The sequence below is a fragment of the Ruditapes philippinarum genome, unplaced genomic scaffold, assembly GCF_026571515.1.
Source record: "Ruditapes philippinarum isolate M1 unplaced genomic scaffold, ASM2657151v2 ctg8095_1_1_1_1, whole genome shotgun sequence".
Lineage (NCBI taxonomy): Eukaryota > Metazoa > Mollusca > Bivalvia > Venerida > Veneridae > Ruditapes > Ruditapes philippinarum.
In genome coordinates this window covers 23,154-42,016 of record NW_026852418.1, presented here as the reverse complement: position 1 = coordinate 42,016, position 18,863 = coordinate 23,154, and the positions used below count along the sequence as shown (strand labels likewise).

Here is an 18,863-nt window from a genome sequence, read left to right as displayed (position 1 = left end):
TAATTTGCAAGGGTTTTTCCCTTTGTTTTAAATGCCCTCTCAATGAGTATAATTATTTTTACATTTTTGCTCAGAATGAAGTAAGGGATCACAACAAAAGTACTGAAAATTTTCCAAGGCATAAATATCCTAAATAATTTGTATCAGAATGGTAATGCTATCAATTTGGATTATCAATTGTTAGTTGAAGAGATTTCAAATATATTATCAAAATACAAATACTACATGTACTTATGAAGCTGCTTTAATGTTATGAGAAAGATGTTTTTTAAAAGTGAGCTTTTTCAAACATATTGAAATAAAAGTGTTTTCAATAGTTTATACATATTGAAAATAAATTATCTGCACTTATAGTTTGATATAAAAAATCACACAAAAATCAATGCATTGCATATACACATATTTGTCAGCATTGTGCACCCAAAGTAATCACTCCTTTTTACAGTGGAAAATAAATAAATTACTATCAAATGGAAAATCTTAACAAGAAATCTGCAGAAAATTTGTCAGTATCAATTAAATAATTCCTTTTTTTGAGTTTTTTGAGGAAAAAATCTACCAACAGGAGAGGAAAAAACATATTGAAAAGGGGAATCATAAGGGTTCCATTTCTGACCCCAAACATGGCAAAAAAATCATTTTTATTAAAAGTTTGTGACATTACCTGCATGCCAGGTATTTGCTCCTCCACATATCAGCCTGTATGGAGATTTTATCTAAATGTTCATAATCATCTGACATCTTCTTGAAATAATCTCCAATCTCCATAGACATTTGAGCCTTATCCCTGTAATTCAATAAACATACAATTACATGTATTCTACATAACTAGAAGGGTTTTAGTCAAAAAAAACATGTCTCCCAAACCTACATATATATGGTCACTCATGTGAAGTTTTCATGAAATCCCACCAGCAGCTTGACTTGTGAAAGCCAAACAAGATTTTTCTATTCATAGCTCTGATGGCCATTTTGTGCAGTACAGCAGAACATGCCGGCAATATGCACGACTAGGCATGGTACTGATCACTCCTGTAAAGTATAGTTGAAATTCCACCAGTAGCTTGACCTATGAAAGCCGGACAAGCTTAATGCGGATGGATGGAAAACCAACCAATGGACGGACAAACAGACGGCCAAGGTAAAAACAATATGTCTCCCAATAATTTTGGGACACATAATTATAATCAAGTATAGAATTAGATTTAGGTCACTTTAAGACAAAATTAAGGCATCCGTGGCCGAGTGGCTAAGGTCTTTGACTTAAAACCGCTTTCCCGACATTTGTGGGTTCAAATCCCACAAAGGACTTTGAAATTCTTTCAAGACAGTAAACTATCAAGCCAGCTTAAGGAAAATGGGTGGTTCTACTCATATGCACGTGTTTTGCCTGAAATAATGCACAGAGGGGTACCTGAGGTCTTCCTGTACCAATAAAGCTGGAAAGTCACCATATGACCTTATCAGTGTTGGTGCAACAAACTTTGGTTACAGACTAAGTCTATAGCAGTATTGTTGTACCATCAAATAGTCAACAGAGTTATTCTGCACGTAAGCATGTGTCTGGCTAGTATTCTACAGGTATGCTGGTGTCTAGGTTGTAATAACCTTAGTTTTTGTGTGCCGGTGCCTCAGTCTTAACTGGAAAATATCAACGTAAGAGTTAAGTGTTACCTTGTAAGTCTTTCCACTCTATGCTGGAGATCATCACCAACAGAGGCTACCAGCAGTTTCTTCAGTTCCTGATTAACCTACAAATATACATATATAATGTAGTGTTATATTGTAATATAGTGGATTATACAAGTCTCTGTGTCTTAACTACATGTACAACTGTTTCTGAAAAGAATCATGATCTGAGTATCAAATGATCCTGATTTTTCATTCCATTGGAGTATGAACTTATTTTGATCACATTAGGCAAATAATATTTGTCACATATATTCAAAATGTTAAAAATAAAAACTGCTGACTTGCAAAAACAAGAGCCCGGTTTGAGCCGGGTGATGCTCCCCGAATAGGTTTTGGACACAGGAAAGTACACCTCTTGTAGTTTCAGAGTTATGTCCGTGGAAAAAGTTCAAAGTGCAATAATTCCAAAATTAGGCAAGGCAGAGTTACAGTTCTTTGCAATGCACTTCTAATCAATGTGATCTATCAACCTACAAAGTTTCTTGATGATATCTCTTATGATTTCCGAGTTATGTCCTGGACAATTCAAAAAGCAAAATAAACAAAGGGCAATAACTCCAGAATTAGGCAAGGTAGAGTTATGATTCTTGTGCACTGCACATCTACCCATTGAGATTTATCTACCTACAAAGTTTCATGTTGATATCTCTTATAGTTTTACAGCTATGTCCTAGTCAAAATTTTTCTAAAAGGGGAGATTATTCAAAAATAAGGCTTAACAGAGTTATGGTTCTTTTGCACTGCACCTCTACTCAATGAGATCTATCTACCTACAATGTTTCATGTTGATATCTCTTATAGTTTTAGAGTTATGCCCCGGACAAGATTTTTCTATAAGGGGAGATAATTCAAAAACCAGGCAAAATAGAGTTATGGTTCTTTAACACTGCACTCCCCCTCGATGCCCTCTACCACTGTATGAAGTTTCAACAAATTATCTCCAAGGGTTTTCAAGTTATGTTCCTGACAAAGTTCAAAGTATTAAAATTAACAAAGGGCAATAACTCCAAAATTAGGATGAAAAGAGTTATTGTTCTTATGCACTGCACATCTACCCATTGAGATCTATTCACCTACAAAGTTTCATGTTGATATCTCTTATAGTTTTAGAGTTATGCCCCGGACAAGATTTTTCTATAAGGGGAGATAATTCAAAAACCGGGCAAAATAGAGTTATGGTTCTTTGACACTGCACTCCCCCTCGATGCCCTCTACCACTGTATGAAGTTTCAACAAATTATCTCCAAGGGTTTTCAAGTTATGCTCCGGACAAGACAACGGACGGACGGACGGACAGACGGATGGACGGACAGACGGACAAGGCGCCGACTATATGCTCCCCCGAAATTTTTCGGGGAGCATAAAAAAAGAAAATAGTAATAAAACAACTCATTTTTGAAAAAAAATTTAGGAACAAAGATACAAATCACAAAAACAACTTGATTATAGTAATGATCACTTTTGTGATCAAAAGCAAGATTTGGGTAAACTTTTAAAAGAATAATATAATTATATACTTTTAAAAGAGTACATTTATTACATACATCCTGAAAATTAAGAAATATTTCCATGATTTCATCATTTTGTGTAATTTTATGTAAGGACATCACTACATGTACCTGAAGCTGAACTTCTAGCTGATTCTTCAGAAGTTGTTTCTCCTCTTCAAGATGTTTAATTTTCTCTGAACATTTACATTGTTCCTCAGACAGGGTACCAGTACTTGTAGACTGGTTCCCACCTGAGTCACAGTCTAAAACATTTGTCTCTTGAGAGTGGGTCCCAGTCTGTGGAGATGAAGCACCATTTTCTAAATTATTTTGAACACTTATTATAACTGAATCACTGACTGAATGGGTGAGTGTTTTACTAATTGGTCCGACTTTATTGACCGGTTTATCTTTCAAGCCAGTTTCACAATTTTCAGGTTTTGACACAAATGAAGTTTCTGGTAAAGTTTCCACTCCGATTGAATTTTGCGGGAATGATGCCACGAGCTTGCAAACAGCAACTGGCTCTGTAATATTTGACTGTGGAGAGGAAACAGAAGAATTCTTTAGTTTTCCAGCATTTGTAAGATTATTGTCAGTCGCATCTTTATTTGAGTCAGATTCTGCAGATATTTTCTTTTCAGTCTTCGATTTTCCAGGTTTTGACTTCTGATCAAAACTGTACCTGGGTAGTGGGTTGCGCAATAGTACAGTTCCTTTGTTTTGATTGGTTGATTGCGCTGTTGGAGGCGGAGACTGGGCGGTTTTTCTACGGGGTTTGACTGTTATAGTACTTGATGACATAGTTAATGTTGACCTTTACAGAAATCTGTCTGGAAATAGAAAAAAAGTCTTATAAATATATTTATTATATAAATCATAAATGCATATGGTACAGAATGTTACTTAGTGTTTGAAATTATTTTTTTGTCCAATAGAATTGCAGTATTTCAAATGAATCGTAACACATTTACTTTAGTAAATTGACAAACTGTTAATCAGTCTAGTAAATCAACTATTTATAAAAATTATTTAAAACAATTTATTAGTATGTATTTACAAAATTAAATTGGTCGCGCGGCGCACAATTTCTTTTTGTAAATACATACTTATAAACTTTAACCTATACATAATGTATAATTAAACAGAGATTCATTTAGTGACATAAGATATCATCATGTTACATGGCATATGTATTAGATAAACTACGAATGATCACATATGAAAAATATTCCAGCGTCATGAAATAACAATGCAAATTCCATTTAAATAATTATACAACTAAGAAATTAACATCCTATCAAGCAGTGCATGCATGTAATTTTTCCCCCTTTTGACAATTATTCTTGAACTAAAGCAAACCAAGTTACAGAAGCGTATAAAATATTCTAAATATCCTTTATTACTCCATTAAGGCATACAGCTGTTTCATGCATAAATATAATTCCGAAATAAAAATCCATACACCATTTGAATATTTACAATATTTCTGTAAGGATAAATTATTGTATTTTTTCCTAATTGAATTACACTATATAACATTCTCCTACCTAAAATAAAACCATTAATTTGTTTCATTTACACACAGTGCATATAGGACAAGAAAATACAAGTATTTTTATGTTAATTATCCAGTGATAGCTTGTTTGATATATGCCCTCGAGGGATCATAACCTTGTAAAACAAATATATCTTCTATTTGTCAGCTTATACATGGTTAATTTTACCATACAGTCATGCACTTTGTAATGACAACAAAATAGCTTTTAAACTTAACCTATAGAAATGTAATGGATCAGCACTGCTTTGAGTTTGGAACAGTCCATTTGAAGTTTAAAGCTGCACACCCCCAGATGAGCATAAATATTTCAAGAAAATGAAAATTGAGAATAATGTACTAATATTTTAAGAAAGGTAAAAGGTTAAAACATTCAAGATTCATGTTTTAGTTTACGTGTTATTTTGATTTAAGACTGATTTTTCAGTATTTTATCACCATATTTCTACTGCGTTACTAATGCAGTAAGGGCTGTTTTTGCATATTTTGACCTCTTTTTGGATATTTGCATGGATTGAAAGTGCCAAATGAAATATGTGAATAACTTTATTTGTTCACCTCACAATATTTTACTTTTCAATACATTTCCAAAATTTTCTTGAAAATTAACATGAATCTGGAGGCTTGCTGCTTTAAGGGATTTCAAAAAAAAAAAAAAAAAAAAAAATTTACTACCAACAGTCAAGAGCCTGATCAGGCTGCAAGGATCTTAAGGCTTGCCTGGCTGTAGTATTAATGACAAAATTTAATCACCCTCTGTAACAGCAGGTTAATTGTTAACTTACAGACTTTAAGGTTTTCCCCACATAAATACTGTTGGGAGTTTATTTCAATCAAATTCAGGGCATGCATGTTTAAACAATTTAATGTCATTTCTGTTTCTAATTTAACACATCTGCTTCAGTTTTCTGAGGTTTTAGAGCAAATTTACATCTAAGAAATTAGTTGAATTTTCTTACACTGAATCTAAAGTTGAAAAGTTTTAAATCTAGTATAAACTAGAACTGCCACTATCATGGCTTGAATACCCCTGCATACCACTTTGTCAGAATCAACAGTGGCCATTTAGAGCTCAAGGACAACCTCCCTGCAAAATCTGAGGTTATGCCAGTGCATTGCTAAGTTATGTATTCTACATGCTTCAAATGTGAAAATGTCAAAATCAATAAATTGCGGACAGGACATTCTTTAGCAATTGAGAAGAAAAGCTTTTTTTTGTCAAGGTCCCTGTGACCTTGACCTTTGACCCAGTGACCTCAAAATCAATAGGGGTCACCTTATAGTCATGATCAACATCCATGCCAAATATGAAGACTGTGGGTCAAAGGAATCTTAAGGAGTGGACAAACTTTTTGAAGTCAAAGTCCCTATGACCTTGACCTTTGATCCAGTGACCTCAAAATCAAAAGGGTCATCTACTAATCATGATCAACATCCATGCCAAATATGAAGACTGTGGGTCAAAGTAATCTAAAGTTATTAGGCAGACAAACTTTTTAAAGTCAAAGTCCCTGTGACCTTGACCTTTGACCTGGTGACCTCAAAATCAATAGGGGTCATCTACTAATCATGACTAACCTCCATGCCAAATATGAAGACTGTGGGTCAAAGGAATCTTAAGTTATAGGGCGGACAAGCTTTTTGAAGTCAAGGCCCCTGTGACCTTGACCTTTGACCTCAAAGTCAATAGGGGTCATCTACTTATCATGACTAGCCTTCATGTCAAATATGAAGACTGTGGGTCAAAGGAATCTTAAGTTATTGGGCGGTCAAGCTTTCTGAAGTGAAGGCCCCTGTGACCTTGACCTTTGACCTCAAAATCAATAGGGGTCATGTACTAATCATAACTTACCTCCATGCCAAATATGAAGACTGTGGGTCAAAGGAATCTTAAGTTATTGGGCGGACAAGCTTTTTGAAGTCAAGGCCCCTGTGACCTTGACCTTTGACCTAGTGACCTCAAAATCAATAGGGATCATCTACTAATCATGACTAACCTCCATGCCAAATATGACGACTGTAGGTCAAAGGAATCTTAAGTTATTGGGCGGACAAGCTTTTTAAAGTCAAGGCCCCTGTGACCTTGACCTTTGACCTGGTGACCTCAAAATCAATAGGGGTCATCTACTAATCATGACTAACTACCATGCCAAATATGAAGACTGTGGGTCAAAGGAATCTTAAGTTATACGGCAGAAATGAAACAAGAGCGATCAGTAATCACATGTGTCGCCTCATGATGGCCAATTTCATGTTGGGACAAATTTTGTGACAGACGGACAGACAGACGGACAGTGCACAACTAGACTTGGTACTGATCATTCCTGTAAAGTTTGGATAAAATTGCACCAGTAGTTTATGAGGAGTAGTCCGGACAAGCTTTTGTGTATCTGGCAACACACAGAAAAAAACACCTTTCTATCAAAGGGCCATAACTCGGCCAAAAATCATTCAACCGGAAAACCCGTGCAATATGCGCAAGGACTTGAGCTACAGATCAATCCTGTAAAGTTTCATTGAAATTGCATTAGTGGTATAAGAGAAGTAGTCCGGACAAACTTTAAAAATAAAAATTATTAAAGGGCCATAACTCAAACAAAAATCATTGAACCGGAAAATGCTGACAATATGCACAACTAGACTTGGTACTGATCATTCCTGTAAAGTTTGGATGAAATTGCACCTGTAGTTTATGAGGAGTAGTCCGGACAAGCTTTTGTGTATCTGGCAACCCACAGAAAAAGAAACCTTTTTATCAAAGGGCCATAACTCGGCCAAAAATCATTCAACCGGAAAACCCTTGCAATATGCGCAAGGACTTGAGCTACAGATCAATCCTGTAAAGTTTCATTGAAATTTCATTAGTGGTATAAGAGAAGTAGTCCGGACAGACTTTAAAATTAAAAATTATTAAAGGGCCATAACTCTGACAAAAATCATTGAACCGGAAAATGCTGACAATATGCACAACTACACTTGGTACTGATCATTCCTGTAAAGTTTGGATGAAATTGCACCAGTAGTTTATGAGGAGTAGTCCGGACAAGTTTTGTGACGGACGGACGGACAGACAGACAGACAGACAGACAGACGGACAGACAGACAGACAGACGGACAGACAGACGACGGAGAAGTGATCCCTATATGTCGCCACTACTCCGTAGAGGCGACACAAAAACCGACGGCCGGACGGACGGCCGGACAAGCTGATTCCAGTATACCCCCCTTACAACTTTGTTGTGCATACCCCCCTTACAACTTTGTTGTGCGGGGGTATAATTAGATGAAAAGTTTTAATACTAGTATAAATTCATTGAAAAGTTTTAATACTTGTATTAATTAGTTAACTATACTACAGGTATAGTATTATTTTATTTGTGTTTACACAGTGATTTTTCTCCTGTATTTTACAGCAGAATAAAGAATGTTTCCCCTGGCCCAAAATAGGTATATTTTTCCCCCATAATGATTTATTTTTCCAGAAATGCCCCGAGTATTTTCTTCAGAACCATTACTTTAAACTGCAGCTGACTACCGGGTAATACATAAACTAAAATTCGGACCCGTTGGATAGGGTTGAAAAATGCCTGTGGTCAGGCTAATGTGCATATCTTTACAATAATGTCTGAATAAGGCTAAGCCCTATACTGTTGCTAGATCAGTTACACATAGTGTATGGTGATAATTTTGAATCCCTAAAACTAGGAATGGACTTTTATAGCAGTCATTTCAGAAGGCCAAGTGTTAAGAAACATCATTAATTTTGTAGAGTTTATGTAAATGTTGACTGATCCTTATATTAATCCAATTGTGTTTGTGGTTTATGTTGACTTGTTATTATTATTATAAACTCATAATGAGTTGGCTTTGTCAAATTTACAATTCATAATATATATCAACGTGTTTTGTAACTAATCAATTACAAATGTTGCTACAGTAGTAGCACAGTTGTTGACACACTCCTGTAAATTTTCAAGTTAAGATGAATGTTAATGTAATCCTTAAGGTAAAGGGTTCTTATTGGTATTTTTCAGGTTTTTTTTTTTTTTGACAAATGCATAGAGGAAATATATCAACTAGTGCAGAGAGTTTTCTTTATCTTTGCATGATTCAGAATATTCATTGCTGAAACAAAATAATGAATTTTTTTTAGCTATCTTCCTTTCAAAGTGCCTTTAGTAAGGTTTTATTCATTATGCTACATTTAAAACAATACAATTTGAAAATTATATTTCCTATGATTTGTCAACTTTCTTGAATATTTAAGATGCAGATTATAATGGATTAATTTTACACATTTATCAGTAGTAGATGAGTATTTAACAAATGTGAATTTTTTTCATTTTTTGAGGCATGTTGCTTTAATATGAATAGAATTTATTACTGAAATCTTAATTCACGACAGAAAGTTAACTAAATAGTCAGTAATGGCATTAATATATCCCTGCACATATATTTAAAGTGTTTGTTCTTACATTGTTTCAGCTCGGCCCTAAAACACCGAGTCCAATCGTTCACTATGTTTCCCAGGCGGAGAACGCATGAAGAGATAAATTTTACAGGTGGAAAACCGATACTGTGGTAAGAAAATTGTCTTCAATTTCTTTGAAAATGCATATTTCACAAAACTTTAAAGCCTATTCTGATCTCGTATGATTACTTTATCCGAGAGGCATCTCAAACTCGCCAAATCTTTGTTAACTTATTAGATCATTATCGACAACTGCACAAGAAAAGTCACAAAATTGGTAAAATCGCTCTTTGATAGCCAATAACTTGACATCCAAGCACACGTCTAAACATTTGTATCGCTCTAAAGGTTCTTTATTAACATATCCTCATCCACCAAAAGCCTGTTCTATTTCTATTCCGTATTTTTGGAGTATAATATCGTTTAAGCGAATTTTCAAAATGAACGCATGAGCCGAACTTTTCATGTGGTTTCATAGGTTTGCAAAGTGAACGCATGAGCAGGTGGTAATTTTAAAACTCAAGTTTTTCCTAATTATCTAACAAATTTTACATATTCAAACTTTAAAAATTTCAAATTTTATTCCAAATAAATGAGTATGATGGCATATTTCTGCCACCAAAAAACCTGATAACTAACTAGTTAATTAAGAGGTTAACAAGTTACGTAACTAGTTAACGTTAGTTATCAGGTTAACTAGTTACGTAACTATAGTTAATTTTTTCAATAAATAAAAGATCATAACGCGAAATAAATGCATGTTACTGCCTGCAACTGCCATCTCTTATTATCAGCTTTAGTTACATAACTAGTTAACCTCTTAATATTATGCTGATAATATAATAAAAGGATGGCAGTTGCAGGCACTAACATGCATATACTTTGTATGCTATATATATATATATATATATATATATATATATATATATATATATATATATATATATATATATATATATATATATATATATATATATATATATATATATATAAATTACGAGGTCTGTTGGGAAAGATCGTGTACAATTGAAGTAATTCCTCGTTTGTAATATTTGCAAAAGCAGTGGTTAAGACGACAAAGAAAAACATAATAGTTCCTCGAAAACTTGTAAACGGTTGTAGCATTGATGTAATTTCATGAATTTCTCCAATACATGTTATTTTGTACAATTATTTATTCCCTGTTTTTATAGTACATGAGCATATGAAAATATATTATACACGAATCACGTTTAAATATTCAACATTTCGATATAAATTTCCTTTTTTAAACGACGAATTACAAGTTTATAGAATATGTTTATGTAAGCCCAGTAAATCTTGGTAGTGTATAGTTCTATATGCCGTCCAATGCAAAGCAATTGGTAAAGGTACAAATCATTGATAACTAAATTAAAGCCATTTTAATGCGAAATTTATGTAGCATGTCGACATGCTTATGATTTCGGTAAGAAATAATAATTGCACTGTGCAAATTGTCTTGTACATAATACATACGGAATTGCTGTTGTACTTGTTAAAAAGATAAAAAAATTTGCGTAGAAGAGAGCTGATCCATTTCACCTAAGAACACAAAATTTATCACTTAGAATGAAATGTATTTTTTATCAATATTACAGAATATGGAAGAATATGACGCCATATGATAAACCTGATACTCAAATAAAGAATTACCAATATTACAAATCTTACATAGATATTATCGAATTTAACAAGTTCTGTAAATAAAGGGAGGTAATTAGAAACACTTTTTGATTTTCTTCATTAAAATAAAAAAAGTGTATTATTTCTAAAAGAAAAACTTATAATGAACCTAAAAATTATGTGTTATTTCAACATTTTCTTGTATGTTCATTTTGTTGTAAGGAAGGTGATATATATATATTCTTGCTTAAAGATCTTGTATGTTATAATTAAGGATGTAATATCCTTGCGAAAGTTGTATATAAAATCAGTTCTATGAAAAACATATACTTAAGAAGTTGACTTTATTAAACACATTATATGATATTTCTTGAGGAAAAAAGGTTGTGACATTTTAGTTGAACGCAAAACTGATTTTTTTTACCAAAAACAGATTTCTAGTTATCTCCTTTTATTATCGGAAATTTTAAATTTTGGCAATGTCCTTATCAAAAAGGTTTTCTGTAACTTTTAACATTGTTAATTCTTTATTTAAGCCAAAGATTTTTCATATAAGAACATAAAATTTTGAGTCACAGGATCTTTAAGTGTATGATGCATCTTTAATTATAACATACAGGAAATTTAAGTCCCATCAACCAATGATGTATTTTGCAAATATTTTACTCAAAGTTTTAGCAATGACAATTTATTATATTTTCACAGAACCGAACAGACCTCACCTATTGCTTATAAGCAATTCGTCATAAGGTATGAAAATAGGGCCTTCTGTTTGCTCAAACATTTGGAACAAAAATTTTGGAATTTAAAGGTTCCGTGATCGAAAACATGTCAGATATCTATGAAAGCTGGAGTAACCAAAAAGTCCGCCTGCTCATGCGTTCATTTTGCAATGTGATGAAACCACATGAAAAGTTCGGCTCATGCGTTCATTTTGACAATTCGCTTAAACGATATTATACTCCAAAAATACGGAATAGAAATAGAACAGGCTTTTGGTGGATGAGGATATGTTAATAAAGAACCTTTAGAGCGATACAAATGTTTAGACGTGTGCTTGGATGTCAAGTTATTGGCTATCAAAGAGCGATTTTACCAATTTTGTGACTTTTCTTGTGCAGTTGTCGATAATGATCTAATAAGTTAACAAAGATTTTGCGAGTTTGAGATGCCTGTCGGATAAAGTAATCATACGAGATCAGAATAGGCTATAAAGTTTTGTGAAATATGCATTTTCAAAGAAATTGAAGACAATTTTCTTACCACAGTATCGGTTTTCCACCTGTAAAATTTATCTCTTCATGCGTTCTCCGCCTGGGAAACATAGTGAACGATTGGACTCGGTGTAAAATGTACTCGGACCCAAGTGATTTTTTTCACACTAAATTGGGAAGAGGCCTTAGCCTCTTGATTTTGGGAAAAATTATAGCTAAAATTGCTGATTTGGGAAGTGAAAAAGCCGACCCAGTTTAAGTTCAGATTTTTGAGAAAACTGCATGATCTTAAAGAAAATTGCAATTGGGAAAGGCCTTTTTTCGGCGTCTGTAATATACGTTAGAAAATCACTGACCCCGAATCAGCTCGGCCATATTCATACTCTGTACAGGTCAACTCTGTTCAATTTATTAACATATTGGTTTGTTTTATCACTCATTATTGTTGGAAGCATATCATAATCCACATACTGCCAGTTTTCAATCACAAACACTTATCAATCATTCCTAGAAATTCTTTACTTTTGACCTTATTTGTTATGCAACCAAATTACCAGTAATTTCGTTCAAAATATGTAAAATACAAGTTATGCGTTTTCCATTGATCCTCAATTTACCCAGTTACAAATCGCAATAATTTTCTAAAAATATTTGATTTACAGACTCAGTTTTTTTTTAGTCTGCAGAAATGGATATTAAGTTAGGCCACTACTTCACTATCATTATGTCATAATGTATACTGAAGTTGAACTACAAAAGCTATAATCTTGATATGTACATATTTTACCGTACTATTCTTATTTGGAACATAATATGTCAGTAAAGAAACAGTGACTTAACCTGAGATAAACATTGCCTCTGATAACTTTTCAGTAAGCTGTCACTAGAAGGGGTTATGTAGACTCTAAGATCCAAAATTTGAGTTTCCCAAGAACATGCTTTTTCTGGGATCGGTCTATTTACCCCAAGACACCCCAAAACACACTCTGGGACAGAAAAATACACATTTCTGGTCCCTGGAGGACTTACCCCGAGACAACCCAAGAAACTTATATATTGTATAAATTGGGAAAGTGTTATCATATACGAAAAATGATTATTTATATGTCATGTTGTTAATTACAGTCAAATATATATCAAATATTGTTAATATGTATGGACGTAGAACTGTCATCACTAAAATATTTAATTTTTATTGATATGCTCTTTTAATTGTTAAAAAAAATATTTTGATGAAAATTAACTTTACTCCCAAACCAAAATGCATGCCTGCGACAACCTTGCCGCAAGCTTGTCACAAGCTTGCCGCAAGCTTACAGCTTAAATACAAGGTTGCTGCATGCTTGCAACAAGCTTGCGATGACTTTTGAAATATATTGCAAGCTTGTTTAAAATTCATGCAAGCTTGCAAACTTTTGATGTAAGCGTGCAATGCCGCAAGCTTGCAATTAGTAGACACTTAGAAAATTTTTGTACAAATCTACACTTAGAAATTTCTTGTTAAAGTAATTGAAACACTTAGAAAATTTTTGTCAAAAGTGTACACATTAAAAAAAAAATTCCAAAAATGATAGTATCAGTGATAATTAACTAGTTTAAACTAGATTACCACGCTAAAGTTTATTATTAGTTATTTTATATATTCAGCTCAGTATTGTAAATTTACGAAGAAAATATAAAATCATCATCTATTTTAATGCAAGTTACTGTAAATGATTTGAAATTTGACACTTTATACATTTCATGTAGTTGGAAAAGGGTATCTCAGAAAAAATGTCTGTGCAAAAGAAGTAAATGAATTGATTGTTAAATACATATTATTATTTCAACAAATCTACATGAAGTTATGTACAATTAAATAATTTCCATTTAAATACAGGCTTTAAGTTTAACAATAAATTAATTAAAGTCTGTGATTCAATCATTCAGACACTATAATAATCAAGATGGGATTGCATTGCTTGCCATTTTTAAATTCTAAGAATTCATGTTTTTGGATAACAATAAATAAATAAATAAACAAAACAAAAACAGTGCATGAAATAATCTCATATATATATATTCTATATTAAATTAATCAATATATATTGCTTTTATTTAGGAAAATAAATACTACATCCACTGAGATTTTATGCTACACACATCAGAGCCTTGATAAAGTTCATTGACCATCTGTGCATGACTAATTTACTCCCTGGTCATTCCGACAGATCAGGCTGTTCCATGTGATTATTTTGGGGAGAGATAACATTATAAATTTCATATGCAGAATGTGTCTAGAAGGACATTGCAATCTTTTTGTACAAAAATTTGTAATGATTTTTTAAATCTATATATCTATTAGCTATTTGATATTTTCTTTTACGCTCAAAGAATGAAAGTTAAAATGATGGGTAGATTAACCCTGCTTTACATAATGATAGACCTGTCCAGTTTTACAGTAACTGTTGTAAAATTTGAATTCTAAGATATCTGGGTCAGCAAAGAGATCAGAGGATTTACTTGATATTTTAGCAGTTCTGGAGATATTGTTTTGTTTAACATTTAAAGTGTTTAAGTATTGGTATGATAACAATCAGAATCACCTGGGACAAGGAGATATACAACAGAATCAGGTATTTATAAACCTTAAGTTACATTAATGCAGAAACAGGTTATATATCAAATTATTAACATTTGTAACAAGAGATCAAGGTTGTTTTATATTTTCAACTTCATGCATTTGTTTTTCTGATAATTCTTTTTAATCTATACATGTATAATCTGTAAAATATAAATTATTCAATGATTTCTTTTTAATGATTGTTTATATTGTTTAAATAGCATGTTAGTAGATCTTTTTCATTTCCTGCAAATTAAACAAATTTTATCAATTTGATTAAATAGGACTAAATGGTACAATCAGTAGTTAAGTTGTACAGCTGAACAGGGTCAATCATAATCATTTGTTATTTTACATGTATGTGTTGTGTTTTCAATGGAACAATCTAAAATTACATTATACATAAATAATTTGCAGGCTGGGACATAAGTGCTGACTGTGAGAAATAGCGGCAGTGTTTAATAATGATGTGCAGTATTAATCCTGAAAAGGTATATTATTAAATCTAAATACTTTTCTAATCCACATCTTTTCTTGAAAAAATACATACTGGGTAATAAATATTGTCACAAATTTACTTAATTCTCATACAGAGAAATTCTTAAACATTTGTGCACATTGAAATAAGATATACTGCATTGCTTTAGTATTTTTTGAAAATGCATAAGCATAGTTAATATTTAATAGTTAATACTGTTGAAACATTAGATTTGATGTTATTAAAAGATATGTAATATACCTACATTTATGCAATAAAACATAGTTCATTACTGCATCTGTATTTAATTAATTATGAATTTTATCTTTAACCCATTACTTCATATACACGCCTTTTAACGCCTTTTTCACCACCCCCCCCCCCTTTTTTGTTGTCTCAAATGATGAAAAAATGCCTTATTTAGGCCCCAAACACTTGTTTTTGTTTGAGAAATGTTGTTTAAAAAAGTGACCTCTTTTTCGGCGCGGCCCCCCAACCAAAAGATACATCAGGGGGTTGCCAGAAGGGGGATGTGCCCCCTTCTGTTTGGGGGGTTTGAAGGGGGGCGGTGTCTCCCTCAGCGCCAAGAAAATTTTGGACTTGTGAGAGGCTGTAAATGACCCCAGGTTGATCATAAGGTAACGTGTAACCAACGCTGAAAAGCATTTGACTCTATCTCAATCCATTGAGAAGTTGCAGCACTTTGAAATCAATTTTGATGGAAAAAAATCAACGCAAAATTGTGATTTTTGGCAATTTTGAGATGTCCCCTCGTTGCCATGGTAACAGAAAATTTAAGCCTGAGCATGTTGTTGCAAGGGCAATGGTCCAGTCAACATTTGTGCCAAGTTTGATTAGTGTTGAAGCAGTTTTTATAGTATTATAGCAATTTGAACTTGTAACGGGAGACTTTTCAATGAAAACAGCCATTTTTCACAAAATGCTCATGAAGTAATGGGTTAAAGGTCAGCATGGGTTAAAATAAAAGAAATCAGAAACATTTAAAACAAATTTTAGATTGAATAGTTTGTCACTGACAGACTAAGAGCAAAATAATTGCTTAAAACAAAGTGTTGGATTCTAAGAAAACAAGAACCTACCAAAACCTGCAGCTAGAAAAAAACTGTGTTATAGTGAATTAGGCTGTTCTATTCTGTATTTGGACTAAAGGATATGTATTAAACTTTGTGAAAGAAATATGTGATCATGTTAAACTCATAAAAATTCTACCCCAAACATTCCTGTGCTGAATTCCATCCCAGAATTTTACATTTTAAGAACATTCAGGGATGCTGGAATTAGGCTGGATTTTTTCAATGTCATTCCATCAAGGCTGGACTATTTACCATGGTAATTGGAAGAAAACATTAGTATATGAAAAATTTAACATCAGCTTCTTTTTACAATTTATGATTAAATAAGTTTATCATGGTAATTAATGCCTTTTTTTTTTGCATGTTATATAGGATTCAGAGACTGTTATACGTAGCAGCTCCCTTTCCAAATAGGGTTTACAGTTTTTGCAAGCCTGCGATTAAGCTTGCGCAAGCTTATACATTAAGCTTGCGCAAGCTTATACATTAAGCTTGTAGTTATACATGCACAAGCTTGCGACTTAGCCTGTGCAGGCTTGCAGATAAACCTGCACAAGCTTATACATTAAGCTTGTAGTTATACATGCACAAGCTTGCGACTTAGCCTGTGCAGGCTTGCAGATTAAGCTTGCGCAAGCTTAAATATTAACTAGTTTGCAGTCAGATTTTTTTTTAAATAACTGATCGCAAGCTTGCCGCAAGGTTCCAATTACTAGCCAGTAGCAAGCTTGCAATTTAAGCTTGCAGCAAGCTTGTGACAAGCTTGCAATGTTAGCTTGCGATTTTGGTTTAGCTAAAACAACAAGACTATGCATGTTAATCTGTTAATCTAATGAAATGTGGGGCAGATGAAATATAAGAAAATCAATATTATGAAACAGAATATGACTGATTTAATAATCAGGCATGAAAAATGTGTCACTCATAAAATGACATTGTTGACTCGCAGATTTAAACTTTCACTACACCCAAATCCAGCAACATTAGCATTATTTCATTGTTGTAAACTGTTTTGCACAAAAAAGAATACATTCATAATCTTTCATTAAAAAAATACAGGGAAATAAATAAAGAAAGATTCAATGTGTTAATGTGAAAACGCATAGTTACCTCCCGTAAAAAAATGTAAAATTAAGACGTATTTACATGTCAGTAAAAGTGTCTTAGGGTGGTCTTGACGTAGTCTTGTGGTGTCTTGGGGTAGTGTAGGGTTGTCTTGGGGTATATTATCTATTTGTGGAACAAATTTATTGATTGATTTTCTTTAGACTGGGCGGTCAAGGATAACCTACGAAAGTGCAAGCACTTATTTCCAGTAGGGTCCTTACCTCAGACACAGCTATGAAATATGAGGATATCCGGGAACCAGTCCTTAGCTCTTATTGAATAGATTCCTTGGTTCTTTTACATGCCCAGTGTATAGCACTGATACATGTACATGCGAGGATTACCTGGGTTTTGTACCAGTAAACCTCTAGTTAGGTGGGAAACACTGAAAGTGTTTTGAAAAATCCCAAGGGTGTTACCCAGGATTGAACCCGGAACCTCTGAAGTGACAGTCAGTGGTCTAACCAACTGAGCTATAGCGCCACCTTATTTTCAAATATTTTGAGCTGTATTGTACATATAGAAGTGTCAGACTATCATTTGAAGAGTCTGTGTACAGGTTTCTGCAACATGGAAAAAACTATAAAATTGTTGATTTCTTTTGGGGGGGGGGGGTGAAACAAATAAATTTTATGTTTTTTTTCTCTGGATTTTACGATAATTTCCCCAGCTATTTTGTTTTTTATCTGTATTTGTAGTATATCTTTTTTTATTTTTGCCAGAGATGAAAAAGCTCTGCTAAATCGACAATTTTTCGGATATCGATGGAAGCACGAGCGTCGCTTCCATCCATTTTAATAATTCCATGAAATTACGAGAAACCACGATAATATGAGAAACAGGGATAATAATAATATACCAGACATTTACAACAGCTTGCCTTGGTAACATGCAAGTAATCTCAAAAAAGTTTATACATTTCATATGTTGGTTTTTTTTAAGTTGCCCGTGTTAACCCGTGCCAAGTTGGTCCAGGCCCGATCTCACTCTTTACTGTACCCTATCCGGCTACTATTCAAGTTCGTGGAATGAAACAAATGCAATAAACTATGAAAAGATGGTTGTGTAATCAGACGAAAATGTTAAAAATAATCTATGAACACTTAGCAATACAATATGCCCTACATTAAGCCATTTTGTCAAGAAATTTACCAATAAAAATGACGAATTTCCTGAATGATCTTTTCTCCGAAGCGCTTGCTCACCGCTTGATTTCAAGCGTTTCTATGATCTAAGGGACACTACTCTTATCAAATTTACCACTGTGTCAACAAAGTGATTATTTTTTGTCAAAAGAGACTGTTATCATCTTGTAATATCTGAAATACATGTACATTGTATTAGGTATGACTTTTGTTCCTTAGCATAAGTTGTCATTCATTTTTTTCCTGAGAATACTCGGTATCAAGACACTCCACCCCTCAAATTTTGAGGACACTTCACCCCTCAAGACACTTCACCCCCCAAAATACCCTAAGACACTTCACCCCTCATCCATTTTTTTTATATAAAG

The 18,863-nt window shown here is 33.3% G+C and overlaps 1 protein-coding gene across 1 annotated transcript; it reads right to left on the bottom strand.

Moving 5' to 3' along the window:
• Nucleotides 1-664: 664 nt before the first annotated feature.
• Nucleotides 665-18,644, bottom strand: LOC132759929 (golgin-45-like; the record flags this gene model as incomplete). The annotated part of the gene is given in 4 exon segments (XM_060751806.1): nucleotides 665-787; nucleotides 1,675-1,751; nucleotides 3,312-4,015; nucleotides 18,503-18,644. Coding segments are annotated over 3 exon segments (875 nt in total), but the record flags the coding sequence as incomplete, so codon positions are not given.
• Between the last annotated feature and the right edge of the window lie 219 nt (nucleotides 18,645-18,863).